General features: G+C 40.5%; 1 protein-coding gene across 1 annotated transcript in view; it reads left to right on the forward strand.

Moving 5' to 3' along the window:
• Positions 1–8,285, forward strand: part of epha2b (eph receptor A2 b) — a 31,646-nt gene extending 23,361 nt beyond the window's left edge. The window contains exons 11-17 of the mRNA XM_014135356.2: positions 657–842; positions 997–1,058; positions 1,197–1,406; positions 1,608–1,757; positions 2,512–2,705; positions 3,711–3,866; positions 5,201–8,285. Coding sequence (XP_013990831.1) covers positions 657–842; positions 997–1,058; positions 1,197–1,406; positions 1,608–1,757; positions 2,512–2,705; positions 3,711–3,866; positions 5,201–5,309 — 1,067 coding nt within the window. The 3' untranslated portion in view covers positions 5,310–8,285. The remainder of the gene's footprint in view (positions 1–656; positions 843–996; positions 1,059–1,196; positions 1,407–1,607; positions 1,758–2,511; positions 2,706–3,710; positions 3,867–5,200) is intronic.
• Positions 8,286–16,676: the final 8,391 nt, after the last annotated feature.

Raw genomic sequence — 16,676 nt, forward strand, 5'->3', positions numbered from 1 at the left:
TTCAATCCCGTAAATCTGTTTATTTTCAGTTGCATTAGTGCTACAGCTTGAGCTCTTGAGTGACAGTGGGTAGACCATCCAGATTAGTATCAATGGATTAAGTCCCTCACCATGCATGTTTAGACATAATTCGGTGTGGCAATTGCTTGGCTTCAGGGACCAGTGCTTTGTCTCAAAAGACCCAAATCCACAATAATAATTAAGATAAATACGCAGTTTTCTGGTCCAGATACTTCGTATTTAAGAGGCTATGCTATACTTCCTTGGGCCCAAACTCCTACTTCTCAGATGATGGGTTTATTGCAGTGTGACCACATCTGCCCTTTGAACCCCCAACCCCCCCCTTTCCCACGACTGTGCTTGGCCTTCCCCTGTGTGACAGCTGATTCCCATGCTCCCAAACACGCCACATGTGTCAACCGATGAGACTCATATTTTTTTTTTTTTTTACACAATCCCACAATAACACACCTCTGTGAAAGTCCCCGGGGCAAATCTGCTCATGACCCCTTCCTTGTTTACTTTCCCCTTAACTAATTTCCCAAACGCCTGAGACTCGAGAAACACTGCAAGCCACATCCCTATAAAGGATAGTGCTTGAAATATTGCTCAATCTTGTCATTGGGTTTTAAAACCATTTTCCTCACCGCCTCTAGGGGAGTTTGGAGAGGTGTACCGTGGTATTCTGAAAGCTCCAGGGCGGAAGGAGGGGGCGGTGGCCATTAAGACGCTGAAGCCGGGGTACTCAGAGAAGCAGAGGCAGGACTTCCTGTCAGAAGCGAGCATCATGGGACAGTTCTCCCACCAGAACATCATTCGCCTGGAGGGAGTCGTCACCAAATGTAAGAAGGCTCTGTTAGCCTACTACCTGTACCAAGAATAGTATTCTCCTGTGAAGCATTCACTTTACCTGTCTATATATACATTCTATATGTATATATTTCCTGTCTGTTTTGTGCAATAGTTAACAGTATTTATGCCCTTTTTTGGTTCCAGTCAAGCATGCCATGATTGTGACTGAGTATATGGAGAACGGCGCACTTGACAAGTACCTAAAGGTGACTAGGCCTACAGTACATCGAATGCAAGTCACCTTTATAAGTGAAAGACATTGACTTACTACAGGTCAAGTTACCACAGCTTCAAAATATTTCTCTCTAACAGTATGTGTGTGTTACAATGTGTTTCCCCTTCAGGATCGTGATGGCGAGATGCCCTCCTTCCAGCTGGTGGGCATGATGCATGGCATCGCTGCTGGCATGAAGTACCTGTCTGACATGAGCTACGTTCACCGGGACCTGGCTGCCCGCAACATCCTGGTCAACAACAACCTGGAGTGTAAGGTGTCTGACTTCGGCCTGTCTCGAGTGCTGGAGGACGACCCTGAGGGCACCTACACCACCAGCGTGAGTTAACATTGCATGTTACAACGGTTGGCTTTACTCAGCTCTTGCTAACACTTTTGCCTTGTTAGCACTGTATTTCAGTGTAAACTGCTCAAAGAGGACTGTCATTGAATTAGATGTACCTTAATTGAATTGAACAAAAACAATGTCTTTTTTGGGCTCTGACCTGAGTGTATTGTACACTTGTTTCCCCTCCAACAGGGTGGTAAGATCCCCATCCGCTGGACAGCCCCAGAGGCCATTGCCTACAGGAAATTCACCTCGGCCAGCGACGTGTGGAGCTTCGGCATCGTCATGTGGGAAGTCATGGCCTTTGGCGAGCGGCCCTACTGGGACATGAGCAACTGCGAGGTACACTACAATGCTAATGCTAACGAAGTCAAACAAGGCAGGAAGCCTTATAGTTCCACTTAGAGCCACACTGCTAACACTAACCCATGAAGTAACAGCTAACGGGAATGCTAGTGCCGACTATCATAACAGCTCAGTGAACCTCAATTCAAGTGTGGGATCTCAATGACCCACTGCCGCACTTCAGATAGTCAATTCTCTATTAGATACAGAGGTACCATACTCTGGAATTATCTTCACATTGCCAAAACATCATCATCCCTCAGTAACTTCAAGCGAAGACTGGGGGTCAGCCTGATGAAACGAACTACTCAGTAATCTCCTCCATATAGCCTAATGCTCACACACACATATGCGCGCACACGCACTTACTTTTGATACTTAAGTATATTTAAAACCAAATACTTTAGAAATGTTACTCAAGTAGTATTTTACAGTAATAGAAAAATGACTAAAGTATCTTTTACTTATTGGGTACTTTTTCCACCACTGCTTTAAAAAATATATAATGTTTTTGTGGATTACTAATCAATTAATTTATACATTTATAATTAGTAGGTTTTATCTGTTTTAACAAACCTTTATTTTTGTACTTATGTATTGTATTTTTTTTTTGTGGTGTGGTTTTCATATCAGCCCTTGGGCTTCCAACCACACCTGCACACCGTTTAATCTTTTTTGTTTTTTTCCGTATTGTTGTCTTACTTGTTTTCCTTAGTGCGAATAAACTAAACCTCTAGCCTCTGGTTGTCAGGTGATGAAGGCCATCAACGAGGCGTTCAGGCTGCCAGCGCCCATGGACTGTCCATCAGCTGTCTACCAGCTCATGCTGCAGTGCTGGCTGCAGGACCGCTCCAAGAGGCCCCGTTTCCCGGACATCGTCAGCCTGCTGGACAAGCTGCTCAGGAGCCCCGAGTCCTTGAAGGCTATCGCAGACTTCGACCCCCGGTATAAGTCCTTTATTCTCTAGAAGGAAATTACACAGCAAAGTAGATCCATGAAACGGTGAAACCGAGTGGAGCACAAGAAAAAGCTAATTATTAGGAGGATAATGTGTGCATGTTTAATAATCATTTGTTGGGTGCTTATATTTGTCCAATTTCACACATGTACAAGTGTGTATTAACACTCATCTGTGAATTGGAAATGTGTTTTTTGCATATCCCATCAGACCTACTTTGGGCTCCCGAGTGGTGCAGCAGTCTAAGGCACTACATCTCAGTGCAAGAGGCATCACTATAGTACCTGGTTCGAATCCAGGCTGTATCACATCCGGCCATTATTGGGAGTCCCATAGGGTGGCGCACAATTTGGCCCAGCGTCGTTGGCGTTTCTTATTTACAATGACACAATTGGCCCAGTGTTGTCCGGGTTTGGCCGGAGCGGAGTAGGCCATCTTATTTACAATGACGGCCTACTCCAGCCAAACCCCGACGACGCTGGGCCAATTGTGCGCCGCCCTATGGGACTCCCAATCACAGCCGGATGTGATACAGTCTGGATTCGAACCAGGTACTATAGTGATGCCATTTGCACTGAGATGTAGTGCCTTACAAAGTTCTGTTGCCTAGTTAAATAAAATAAAAAAATCAACGGCAACTCTGGAGCAATTGGGGTTAAGTGCCTTGCTCAAGGGCACATTGATAGGTTTTTCACCTTGTCGGCTCGGGATTTGAATTAGCGACCTTTCGGTTACTGACCGAACGCTCTAACCACTATGCTACTTGACGTCTCTGTATGTGTGCTGGTGTCTGTGAACATGTTTTAGACACAAAAGACCAAGATCTGTCAGGTTCCTTTGTCAGTTTCCCCATAGCTGCACCAACCGTTTTTTTTTTATCTCACCGTTTCCTATCTCACCGTTTCCTCGCTGGATAATCACAGTCGTCTCTGTCTATTGTCGGGCAGCTGGTGATGATGATCGCTCACTCTGCCCTACATTCCCTCCTCCAGCGTATCCATCCGCCTGCCCAGCACAAGTGGGTCGGACGGCTCACCCTTCAGGTCGGTGTCAGAGTGGCTGGAGTCCATCAAGATGAGCCAGTACAGTGAGAACTTCACCTGCGCTGGAGTGGTCACCATGGACCAGGTGCTGCAGATGAAGAATGTGTGAGTAGTGTTTTTTTGTTTTTTTTAAAGCTTTTTATTAGATTTTTGTGGGACATTGTCTGTTACTTAATGAGATGATGATCATCAAAACAATTTATCACAAACAAGACAAATCTAAGATTGGATGAGCCTATAGGAATATATTAAATAGAGATGTATAAACTATTTGCACAATGTAGAACAACTGGTTCCCAAGCTAAGTCCTTAGTTTTCCAAGTGTTTGGGGTTTTTGATTTTGAAAAAGGAGCTTTCGACAGCCAGAGAACCGTTTACGGACAATATAAACTCTGGCCTCTCTACAACTCAAGAAAACTAGTGAGGTAGAAAAAATAATAGTGTGAGAAGGAGCAGGCTCGTTTGCGGTGGCCTTGTGGTGGTGACTTGTGATTTGCTCACTCCCCTCTCTCCCTCCCTTCCTTTTTTCAATTATTCCTCCATCCCTCCTTCGCCCACACCAGCAGCCCAGGGCAGCACTTCTGCAGCAGCCTGAAACCGCTAGTACTGGCTGTGTAGGGCAAAGGCCCTCATGGCTTATGCAACAGGAAAGGAGGAGGAGGAGGAGGAGGAGGATGAGAAGAGAGAACAGCCACTACACTACAAGGGGCAAGGTGGAGATAAGGGAAATTAAGAAAGCGTAGCACATTTGTGGATAAGGAGAGGACTTTGGACCAACGCACACCCCAAAAAATTAACAAAATACCCAGGCGAAGGCACTGTAACCAGAAATATATCACTCATTCAATAAACACAGTATTTGGGAGGTAGATAGTCTACAGAACATGTCTACAGAACATATCTACCGACGAGGCTTTCCTTTTAACCCTAAGAAATAGGGCTGTGCGGAAACGGGAAACCTCTTTTGAAGTGTGCCATATTCCATGGTGAGATTTTACGGTCCCATGCTCCATCTCTTGTCATCTGGAAGCACTCGACTGAACTATTTACGACACTCCCTCTGCTCGCCAGGCAACTGATTCATGGGCGAGATGGAGAATCTTCATTAACTAATTAAGACTGTAATTAAACCTGGAAATGAGGGACTTGGATGTGGCACGCCTTCACCAGATTCTGTCACGTGTGCCTGTCTGAGGGGTTTGCCTCATGTTTGCCCTTTCTTGAAAATGAGAAACTGTCCTCCTGGCTAGTCCCTAGAGGTTATTTTCAATAGGGTACTAGCTATGCTTTCACATCCAGTTTCATATATATTACCTAAAGGAAGGGAACACTGAAGAATGAGTTTGAAGGGAATCCAAACCAGGTCAAGGCATGAATTCCTCCGTTGCTATCCTGTGGCTCTATATCTGAATTGCTTTCTTGTGCTTCCTTTTTCACAGGGATATCAAGAACATTGGCGTAAGACTGCCTGGCCACCTGAAGAGAATTGCATACAGCATCCTGGGCTTGAAAGACCAGACCAGCACCCTGAGTGTATTTGCAGTGTGACCCAATGCTAGTGGGGCAGGAATTTAAGTTGGGCAGCACTCTGACTGAACTTTGAATTCTGTATTGGACTGGACTGGAGCGGAGCTGCGGGGACGGCTTTGGACAGACAAACTGAAAACTTCTTAGGGGCATGGTCTAGCCAAAAGAGACTGTACAGTACTGTCAATCTTAAAGATTTCTAACAGACTTGTTAAGCGTATCAACAACAAAAAAAGGAATGGAGTATTTTTACAGCAATAGATGTATTGATTAGACTGTGTATATATTATACTGTATATATGTTGTATTATCCATGTCAGTTGTACAGATACAGTTCAATCCACAATCTTTGTTAATATTTTGTTTGCATGCTTCCCCTCTCTCCCCTGAAACTAATCAAGTGATAAAGTCTTGTAATAGCTTGTACCGAGGTTGTCTCTTGTTTCCATAGCACCTAATATTGAGAAGAGAAAATTAAGAAGTCACAAAACCACTTACACCAAAGCAATTATTTGTTTGAAGTGGACTGCTGTGGCCTTTTGGGTATGAGTCTGGCGGTGTTGGTGCCAGTGAAATGCATTGTGGTCCATGTAATCTCTTGCTAAACTAATGAGAATGGACTCGAAGCAGAGAGTGTGTCTTAGTCCAGTTTGGGATGTTGTTGGCTACTTTTGTGCCTAATCTGGGCTTGATTTAGATGTTAAGCTATCATATGAATTTGAGTTTATATGAAAATAACGTGAAAAGATATGAGGTACTCATCATGTTCAGTTTAACTGGCTGCAAAGGGTTGTGTTAATTGATTGTGATCAAGAACATCACTTATATTGAAGCACTTAAATAAGTAATAATTGGGTTGAGTTGTCTCATCTAAAACATCTATCTTCTTGCCATTATTATTATCATCATGCCATAGGAAGATCATTTCAAATAAAATGAGGCAGCTGAAAGAATTTGTTTATATTTGGGTCGTTCCACGAAATGAGGTTCTTTTCGTCCCTTTGATATTTTAAGTAGACATTGTCAACAAATAAAAAGCATGTTATATTTAATATAGACCACATGGAAAATACAACAGATCAGATTTTTTTATGTGAACGAATACTTGCTAAAGTGCCAAAACACATAATTTTGACATGTCCCTCAGTTTATCCTCTTTGACTCCCTAGGAAGATTTTAACTCGCATAACCCCAACATTTGTCCAAATGTTTACCATCATTGTAAACCCTAGTTATTTTGTGGCTTTGACAGTCATTTCTGAAGATTATTATTTATTTAATGTCAGTGATTTCATTTTTTATTCTTATTTTAAAAAATGTATAAACACCTGTCCCTTATTTTATGGTAAACCCTATTATGTGAAATGAACTCTCGTTTTAATATGGTGAAACTATTCCATGTTGGAAAAAAAATAGTTTCAAAAGAGACCTTGAACATTTAATAGTAAAATCTGAAAGCAGGTGAGCTAGTTCTACTCATTTTGGCCGTTTTGTGTTGGAAAACTGATTGGGTCGAGTATAACACGTCAACCCTGTTACCCATGGATAGACAGGCAAGAAATCTTTTAACAATTTCATTGTTTGTGAAACTTGAATTCAATTGCCACTGCTGCTCACAAGCTTCGATTCCCTCTGTCACAAGGGGATTTATGGCTGCTTTAAGATTAAGTCGTCAACCCTGTTACTTTATTTGGCACTTAGTAGGCAGTTACTATAGTATTTTTTTAAATTTAACCTCTGAGATGGGTTTAAAAAAAATATATATATATATATATATTTATAATTTGAACATGTGCTCTTTATGACAGAATGTTATAATTATGTGAAATAAAACATTTATTTTCACCAAGTTACGCTACTCAAAAGGTACCTATTTGGTGGAACGACCCATTTTAATGATGGATTTAATTTTGAAAGGTATTGTGTCAAGTTTTATCAAGTCAGGATTACATGCCTTTTTTCAAAGTTGGTTGAAAATACAAATGCCCATTTTTTAATTAAATAGATGATTTAGGATTAGAAATGCTTGTTGCGATGATTTCAGAGAATGTAAAGTGTAGTTTGATATGCAATTTCAATGTGACAGTAAAAGTATTTTTTTTAAATCACAACTTAGATTTACTATTCTTTTCTTGTTCCAATTGCTTTATCCATATTTCTTATTTGGTGTTTAGTAACAAGTGTTTTATGGGATGAAACGATTTGCTTTGAGAATGCAGATACCATTACACTCGGTGTATTATTTTTCCTCTCAATGCATTTCATTGATAAAGTGCCTGTTTCTGGTAATGCCAAGAAAGTATCAGTTTTCTTCAGTCTTCATTGACCAGCTCATCCATATCCAATAGTTTTCCCAGATCAGAGCACAAACAGATCTGGTACTAACCTATATCCAAAAGACAGTGTGCATCATTTATCCCAATGCTCTAAAAAGATGACGGTTTGTTACTGACTCTCTCTTCACTACTTGACTTTTTGCTGTAACTTTTATGGACTGTCTTATTTCACATCTTATGCTCCTTGTTTCATATATGAATATAGAAGTCTATAGATTTTTTATATTAGTTTACTAGATTTCCATTTGGAAAAGGGATTTTTTTTTTTGGGGGGGGTAGGGGTTTATTGCCTTTTGTATAATTGGACTTTGTAAGCATATTTTACTGCTTTTTCTAGGAAAATTACAAATTCTATGTTCAATTTAGGTAACTTTCATCAAAGGGATGTCCACTCTTACTGTAGCTGTCTTACAGACAAATTAACAATTTCTTGATTTCAAAAGTAAACTCTTTGTTTTATACTTTATTTAATAGTCTATTTATTTATTTTTTACTTTTATTTATTGACATAATTACACAGAGCTGGGATTTATTCGTAATTGAAGGTTGTCTTTGTCACAAACTTTTCGTTGCCTTTCATTCATATTTGATTCCATTCGTTGCCGTTGACCAATGATTGACGCGCCAAAAAACACCACTTACAATAAAGCCTGAAGTTTGATTTCCTTTTGCATTGTTCACTTATTGATTGTATTTTACACACACACAGTACTAAGGATTTCGACTTTCTGTATCCATGTTTTTTCTCCCAGATTGGCTACATGGGAAAGGATGTGTAAACTAAACCTGGATAGCATTTGAATGTGGCTGTTTACTCATTTTGAGTCACAAACATCTATTTGCTTATGTTAGAGTAGAGCATTACAATAACTTAATTCCAGTATTGGATTGATATGAATGCAGTTCGTGCCAACATCACTGAAATAATTTGAGATAGAAAGGACATTAGATTATCATAGCAAACTAACAGTGATGTAAAAAGCTAGACTTGATAACGGCTTAATCACAGTTGGTGCAAACGTTAAACATTCTCAATTTCTTGACGATTATCTTGTGTTTTTGTTTGTTTCAAAAGAGATGATATCTTGATCTACAATTAAATTACTTTCCCCATTTGGGAAATCACCAGCGTAGTATCAGAACTTCTCCCAAGAACTTTAGGCTTCTGTTAACTCAACATAATAAGACCGATCATGCCACTTACTCAACTGGCGTCATTGACTTTTCGAGATTTAAGATCTGTAATGAGTCCGGGTCAAAATGCAGATGACTGAAAACCACTGTGCCATGCAGTAAATTTAAATTGCACTTTGTGGTGTTGACCAAGCCTCTCCTAATCTCATTCAGGCTGACCCTGGGTCTGGCGCTGTCCATTTTGAATTAGCTGGGATTGATTAATGCAGGTAACAAAGTCTATAATGCCTTCCATAGATAAGATGAACATAGGAGAAAAGTTATGTAAATATTTAAATATGGAATTAATATAGCTGGGAAAGTCGGCCAACAAAGAACTAACAGGTAGACCGAGCATGGGAACAGTGATAGTCATGTAAGCATGACCTTGTCGTGGTCTTTGTCCTTGACTTAGCCTAGAACACAATGTGGGTTCTAGGACTCTTAGGTGAATGCAATGCCTAGAAATGGTCAAGAAAGTCTACCATTTTCCATCCTTAGGGTTCTCATATGTGGTGGAACCTTTTTTTTAAATGGTTCCAGAGGGAAAAACAAGAGCAGAACCACAAGCTATTTCTTTGTTAAATGTGTGTATCGATGTTTGTGTGGGAATCCATGTCAATGTATTTAAGCCAACAAACAGTTGCTGTGGCTACACAGACTGAGTTGACCTTATGTATTTGTTTTCTTATTTTTGTGCTGTGTCTGTATACTGACAGGGCCCTACACACTACGCACGCTGATACTCCAACACACATACAAACACTCACTTCATCATTTGCTCACACACACATAATATGCACATGCATTTATAATGACTCTACACACACTCACATACAATCATCATATATGGCGGCAGGTAGCCTAGTGGTTAGTGTTGGACTAGTAACCGAAAGGTTGCAAGATCGAATCCCCGAGCTGATAAGGTAAAAATCTGTCGTTCTGCCCTGAACAAAGCATTTAACCCACTGTTCCAAGGCTGTCATTGAAAATAAGAATTTGTTCTTAACTGACTTGCGTAGTAAAATAAAAAAAATATACACTGCTGCTACTCTGTTAATCATATATCCTGATGCCTAGTCAACAAACCCCTTTACATATCTACCTCTATCCATCCAGTATCCCTGCACATTGTAAATATGGTACTGGAACTGACCCTGTACATAGTATGCTTACTTACTTTATTGTGTTTTTCTTATTTTTATATCGTGTGTTTTTGATCTACCTTGTTATTTTTAGTATTACATTGTTATTGATTAGTGTATTCTTGGGTTTGGAGCTTGCAAGAAAGGCATTTGACTGTACTTGTGAAATGTGACATTAAAACTTGAAAGTTGTCAGTGACGGTAGAGTAATTTCATTGTGCGTTCGTGCGTGTGCGTGCGTGTGTGCATGCATATATTTGTGCGAAGCTTAGCTGCAGGCCACAATAGCATGTGTGGTGATTGTGATGAAGGCTGTGAGTCGATGCCTGCGAATGGGACACATGGTTAAAGTAAAGCCTACCCTGTGGATTCTTCTCTGTGGTGGCCCGCTGTGGCTTTCACTCTTTTTAGCTGTCCTCCTTTTTGTGGCTTTAAAGATGTCTCTGTACTTCTGGAAAATGGTCATTGTGGAAAATAAACGACTATGCTACTGTTCATGTATGACTTCTCCCGTCCACTCCTTTTTTGTTCTGCGTAGCTCTCATTTTCATGTGTGGATTCAAAACCGGCAACACCGTGGAATTTACATCCATACTAATTTTAGAGATGGGTTCCTGACCAAAAACACATCCTCCAATTTGTGTCTATATTGGTCTTCCTTCTTCTTTCAGCTCTCCCTTCTTTCCCTTACTCTCATGCTTTTGAAAATTATTCTCTTAAGTCTTTTCCCAATTTTCCAGTTTTCTTTGCATTCTCATCTAAAAAGTCCTATAAGATTATTGCAGTGTTTCCGATTGCATACATTTTTTGTGGTACTTTTACCCCTTTTTCTCCCCAATTGGTAGTTAGTCATGTCCAATCGCTGCAACTCCCCTACGGACTCAGGGGAGGCATGCATCCTCCAAAGCACAACCCTGCCAAGCCGCTCCGCTCACTTAACCCGGAAGCCAGCCGCACCAATGTGTTGCAGGAAACACCATCCAGGCAACTGAAGTCAGCTTTCAGGTGCCCAGGCCCACCACAAGGAGCGATGGGACAAGTGAATCCCAGCTGGCTAAACCCTCCCTTAACCCGGATGAGGTTGGGCCAGTTGTGCGCCGCCTCATGGGTTGCCCGGTCACGGCCAGCTGTGACACAGCCTGGGATCAAACCTGGGTCTGTAGTGACACTTCAAGCACTGCAATGCAGTGCCTGAGACCGCTGCGCCACTCGGGAGGCTAGTGTTTCTGATTGCTAGCACAATTAATGATTTAAATGGATGTCTGAATACTGAAGGTAAAAGCTACTTTTTGTCTCTGTTTTCTAGTACTAGGCTCGTGCCCCAGAGACACCTTTCCATACCGGGCGCGATACCAGAAAACAGAAACAAAAGGTGTCAGTCTGTGCTTCTGAAAAAGTCTTCACTCAAGAACTTCTTTTACCTATTTTACAGAATACCGTTTAAATGCCGTTTATATGTCTGTGGAGTCTCATTGGTGCTCCATCGAAGGAGGATTTTGCTCTGCAAAAGCTTTTAGATTTTAACAACACTCAGCCTGGGTGGTATAGTCTTAAATAGTTGTACATATGAGGTCCAGGTTCGGTCTAAATGATTTCCAATTTGGATTAGCCATTTAACCCCCTGGAGTTGATTGACGCACCATCTAAGTAAGTAACCCACAAAAAAAATCCCCATCAAAATCTGTCTTCTCACGAAAACGTCTGTATCGTCCGAACGCTTTGACCTACAAACTATTATGATCACCACTCTATGGAAAGGGGAGAGAGACTCTCCCAAACATGACGGAGTTCTCCGTTTCGCTCTGCGACCACCACAAGTGTCACGGGACTCGTCTGAAGGTAACCGGTACCGGTTAAAAAAAATGAAAGGAAGTATGAAGATAGTTTTGAGCCTACCCAAAAAAGGGGTAAAATGTATGTAAAGAAATAAAAATATATTTCCTGAGCTTTCTTATATCGCCTAGATATAGGACAGAGACTTCAAAACTTTGTTTCTTATGATTTATATTTTGACTGTCTTTTTTGCCATTTATGAATGTGTTATTCAGTGCATTTCTCTAAACTATAGTAGTAAAGCATATTTTATATATAATTAATTTTATATATATATATATATATTTTATGCCTAAAGGGGTCCTAAAATTCAAAATCAAATAGCTAAATGATTCATAGTATGACCATCTTAAAACAATTCCATATGTCAGCTTAGAACCCCCCACCCCTCCCCCAACAGTTTAGACTTTTAAGAATTAAGCCTCAATATTATTCACTCTCTCCAGTGTTGCTACCTCTGGATATAGGAACCTTCAGGGTTTAGCACATTTCACAGAAAACAAAGAAACACAAAAATTATAAAACCATTCTTCCATTTCTCTTGGTCCATAGTCTTGCGCAACTCCCCCCCCCAATTTCCTCCTGTCTACATATGTTTTGGGGGCCATTAATCGTTGGTGCACAATGTGAACTCCACCAGATAATTACAGTCATTAAACCAATTAGGAGGCAGATGGAGGAGGAGGCTTCGTCTGGCCCTGAGGCCTCCTATCCCTGTTATCCAGGACTGAGCCTCGGCTCTGGCATCGCTTTAAGAACCAAGGGAAATTACTTCAGCCCAGTTTTGGATTAATGCAATTTCCTGACAGTGCAGCCAAAGACCTTGCCAATTTAGCTGCAGGCAAGGCATCATAGCCCAAAAGCCCACGCTTTTGAGGACAAAACGGCCATTTAGGCTTGTGTCATCGAAACGTGTCGTGCGGAGCTAAAAGTGCTACCCGTAGTTTTGGAGAGAAAGGGAAAAAAAGGGAGAAGTAGATTAGGAAAGACAGGAGAAGGGGGAAAAAGAGAGCAGTCAATTCTGTCCACGTGAGATAAGCCCCTTTTTTATGGCGGTATATGAGAGAGTTTCTAATTACGTGAGGCTTATTTGATCGAATAGAAGTTTCATAATGTTTAAGCTGTTACAAATGTACTGATATAAGTGGATGCACGTTGAATTCCAGCAACTTTGAGAAAAACAACTTAGTTGTGTCTGTTGTTCACACTCGCATCTGCCCTCTCATTGGCTAGAATGGTCCCACGTGATCTCACCTGTCTTCCATCATTGAGGACATGTATTCAAGCGGTCACTTGAATATCTTGTCAATATAATAGATAATCTTTCCAGTGGTTTTCAATTCCATCCTGCAATCGTTGAGTCAATGTTTTGGTTTCATTGTGCTAGGAACAGTAGGAGCATTATGCATGTTTAGGAAACACGGTTCTAAGCCATCAGCGAGTCAAATGGGGTAAAACTCTCCAGTAGCAATCCACATGTTGGGACAGCCACAGACACCTCCCTGTAAATCTTAGTGGGGCAAAAAGAAAGAAAGTGGGATGCATGCCAGCGAAGCCAGTACACAACACAGCATTAAACAATACATGAATTGCACTATAACGGTGATGAACGGTGCCCACAAACGGTTAGGGCCTACATAAAGCTGTCCCAACAACAGTCCCAACATCTTACCGCTGCTACACCTGGCTAACATAGGAGCTTTGTATGGCAGCGAAACAGTTAATTCAGCCTCATTTACTGCATTTTAAAAAAACATAGCTGCTATGACTGACTTGCTTAAACAAATGTGGTTTCTAATGACAATTGAGATGTACAATCTATGGCATAAGGGGACGACAAGCAGATAAGAGGCAATACGTAATTTCGATTAAGACATTAATGAGTGAGCAAGGGCGGACATAGTCAATATAACTATTTGTATAGCACTTTTGAAATGTACAGTGACAGAATTCAAAACATGGGCCGTTCTTACAGTGTTCTCCCTGTACACCAACTCAGAACTGTAGGATAAATAAAGGGGGCACATAAGCAGACAATGAAAGCTCTTACAATATTCGATGACTACATTTCTCTAAAATGGGTTATAGGCTACATGTGCACCACCAAGTCAGAACAGTAGGCGAAATTAAGAGGGGTAAATAGACTAAATTATTAGGGTGAGGCACATGGGCTACTAACATCTTACTACACAACATACACTTAGTATTACTCTCTTGACTACAGTATACATATATCCCTGGCATATTAACATTATTTATGCAGCAGTATACAATATATTTTTGTATTCACCTTGTTGTGCTGTGCTCATTTGAACATGAAGGTGGCGCTGCGGTCCTTCGTGGCCAAACTTTATCATCAAAGTCTGGCATTCTCTGGATTTATGGTACTTTCAAAACAACTGGGAACTCTGAAAAAAACAAGGTTGAATCATGATGACGTCATTGATCTTCAGGTCGTAGCTCTTGAAAGAGGCCGGATTTACAATTTCGAGATGGATGACCGTTCAAAATGTATTTTCCCAGTCAGAGCTCATTTATTCCCGACTTCCCAGTTGTCTTGAACTCACTGAAGTCAAGTTTTCTCAGTTCAGAGTTAACAGTTGTTTTGAGAGTGGCACAAATCATGCTTCCTTGACAGCATGGTCAATGTTGAATGTTTATCATTTTAAACACGGAAAATAGCCCATTAATCCCAGATTTGGGACCAAACAGCCACTGTCATTGATTCCTTCCAAACCACTCATTGTTGAATTTGCAATTTCCAACTTGTTGTGTAATGTTTATGTCCTATGGATGATGAGCACCGATACGTTTTATCTATAATTTCTCTTCATGTGACATGGATTAAAAAGGATTTGCCGACTTTATTCATGATGATGACTGCTAGCTAAGATTTTGAAAGTATGATGTTGACATGTATGATGTTGTCAGTCCAATCAAAGCTACTGTACATATAAAGTGATTTGACGTAATTTTATCTGTGGCCAATGACCTTGAACCTTCTTGGATGTGCACTTCTAATGTAAGTCTATGGCAGCACCCATGGGGCGAGAATTTCAATGTCTCCACTTAGACTTGGCGGTGACATTGTGTCCCCATGGGTGACAGAACACTGAGCCAATCATGGCGCAATGCTCAGTATTTTCTACTGGCTTGCCCCACCACCACAGAAAGCACTGAGCTAGGCTGAAACACATGCATTTTGGAGCTGCCTTACTTACTTTTATTTATTTTTATTTTAAAAAATTGCAAAAAATGTGGGGTGTGTTGCTACTGTATGTTGGACACGTATCTGTACCCTTCGTTGTTTCAGTCAAATGTTTCCCAGTGGTCATATTGTTGTGCTTGGCCTATGTGTCGGTGAACTCTGAAAAGAGTGCAGTTGTGATGTTAGCAGATTGAGCAAATAACGGTCTTCATGGACAGTGTTTTGAATTATAGAACTTTTTAAATACAACTAGTAGATGGCCCCGACAGAGATGGTCGCCTCGCTTCGAGGTTTCGAGTCCTTAGGAAACTATGTGTTATAATTCAAATGTTATAATTCAACTTTCTCAAACATACAACTATTTTACACCATTTTAAAGATACACTTCTCCTTGATGTAACCACATTGTCCGATTTCAAAAAGGCTTTACAGTGAAAGCAAAACATTAGATTATGTTAGGAGAGTACATAGACAAAAATAATCACACAGCCATTTTCCAAGCAAGGACATGTGTCAAAAAAAAACACAGCTAAATGAAGCACTAACCTTTGACGATCTTCATCAGATGACACTCCTAGGACATTATGTTACACAATACATGTATGTTTTGTTCGATGAAGTTCATATTTATATCCAAAAACAGAATTTTACATTGGTGCCTGATGTTCAGAAAATGTATTCCCACCAAAACAACCGGTGAATGTGGACATCAATTTACAAAAATACTCATCATTAACGTTGACAAAATATATAACAATTATTTAAAGAATTATAGATAGACTACTCCTGGATGCAACTGCTTTGTCAGATTTTAGAATAGCTTTACGGAGAAAGCACATTTTTCAATATTCTGAGTACATAGCTCAGCCATCACAGCGAGCTATACAGACACCCGCGAAGTTCGGGGCAACCTAAACTCAGAATTAGTATTAGAAATATTCTCTTACCTTTGCTAATCTTCGTCAGAATGCACTCCCAGGACTGCTACTTCCACAAGAAGTTTTGTTTAAAACTAAATAATACATATTTATGTCCAAATACCTCAGTTTTGTTCGTGCTTTCAGAGCACTATGCAAAGGCATAACGCGCGAGTGCGGTACCAGAGACGAAAAGTCAAAATGTTCCATTACCATACTTAGAAGCATGTCAAAATCCATACTTAGAAGCATGTTTAAAATCAATCTTTATGGTATTTTTAACGTAAAATTGCGATAATATTCCAACCGGACAATAGCGTATTCATTCAAGGAGAAAAAGAAGGAACGGCGCGCTCGCGGGACCAAGCATATCCAATCCCTTTGTTGCCAGGCAGTCCACTCAGTAACTGAGCTCCTATTATCTGCCCAGTAACAGGAGAAGGCTGAAACAACTTTCTGAAGGCTTTTGACAGCCAATGGAAGCCTTAGAAAGTGCAACGTAACCCCACAGATACTGTAGTTTCGAAAGGGACTAGAAAGAAGAACTACAATTCTCAGATCCTCCACTTCCTGGTTGACTTTTTCTCAGGTTTTTGCCTGCCATATGAGTTCTGTTATACTGACAGACACCATTCAAACCGTTTTAGAAACTTCCGAGTGTTTTCTATCCAAATCTAATAATAATATGCATATTCTAGTTTCTGGGCCAGAGTAGTAACCTGTTTAAATTGGGTATGTTTTTCATCCGGCCGTGAAAATACTGCCCCCTAGCCCAG

This window comes from Salmo salar, chromosome ssa13 (assembly GCF_905237065.1).
Source record: "Salmo salar chromosome ssa13, Ssal_v3.1, whole genome shotgun sequence".
In the NCBI taxonomy this organism is placed as follows: Eukaryota; Metazoa; Chordata; class Actinopteri; order Salmoniformes; family Salmonidae; genus Salmo; species Salmo salar.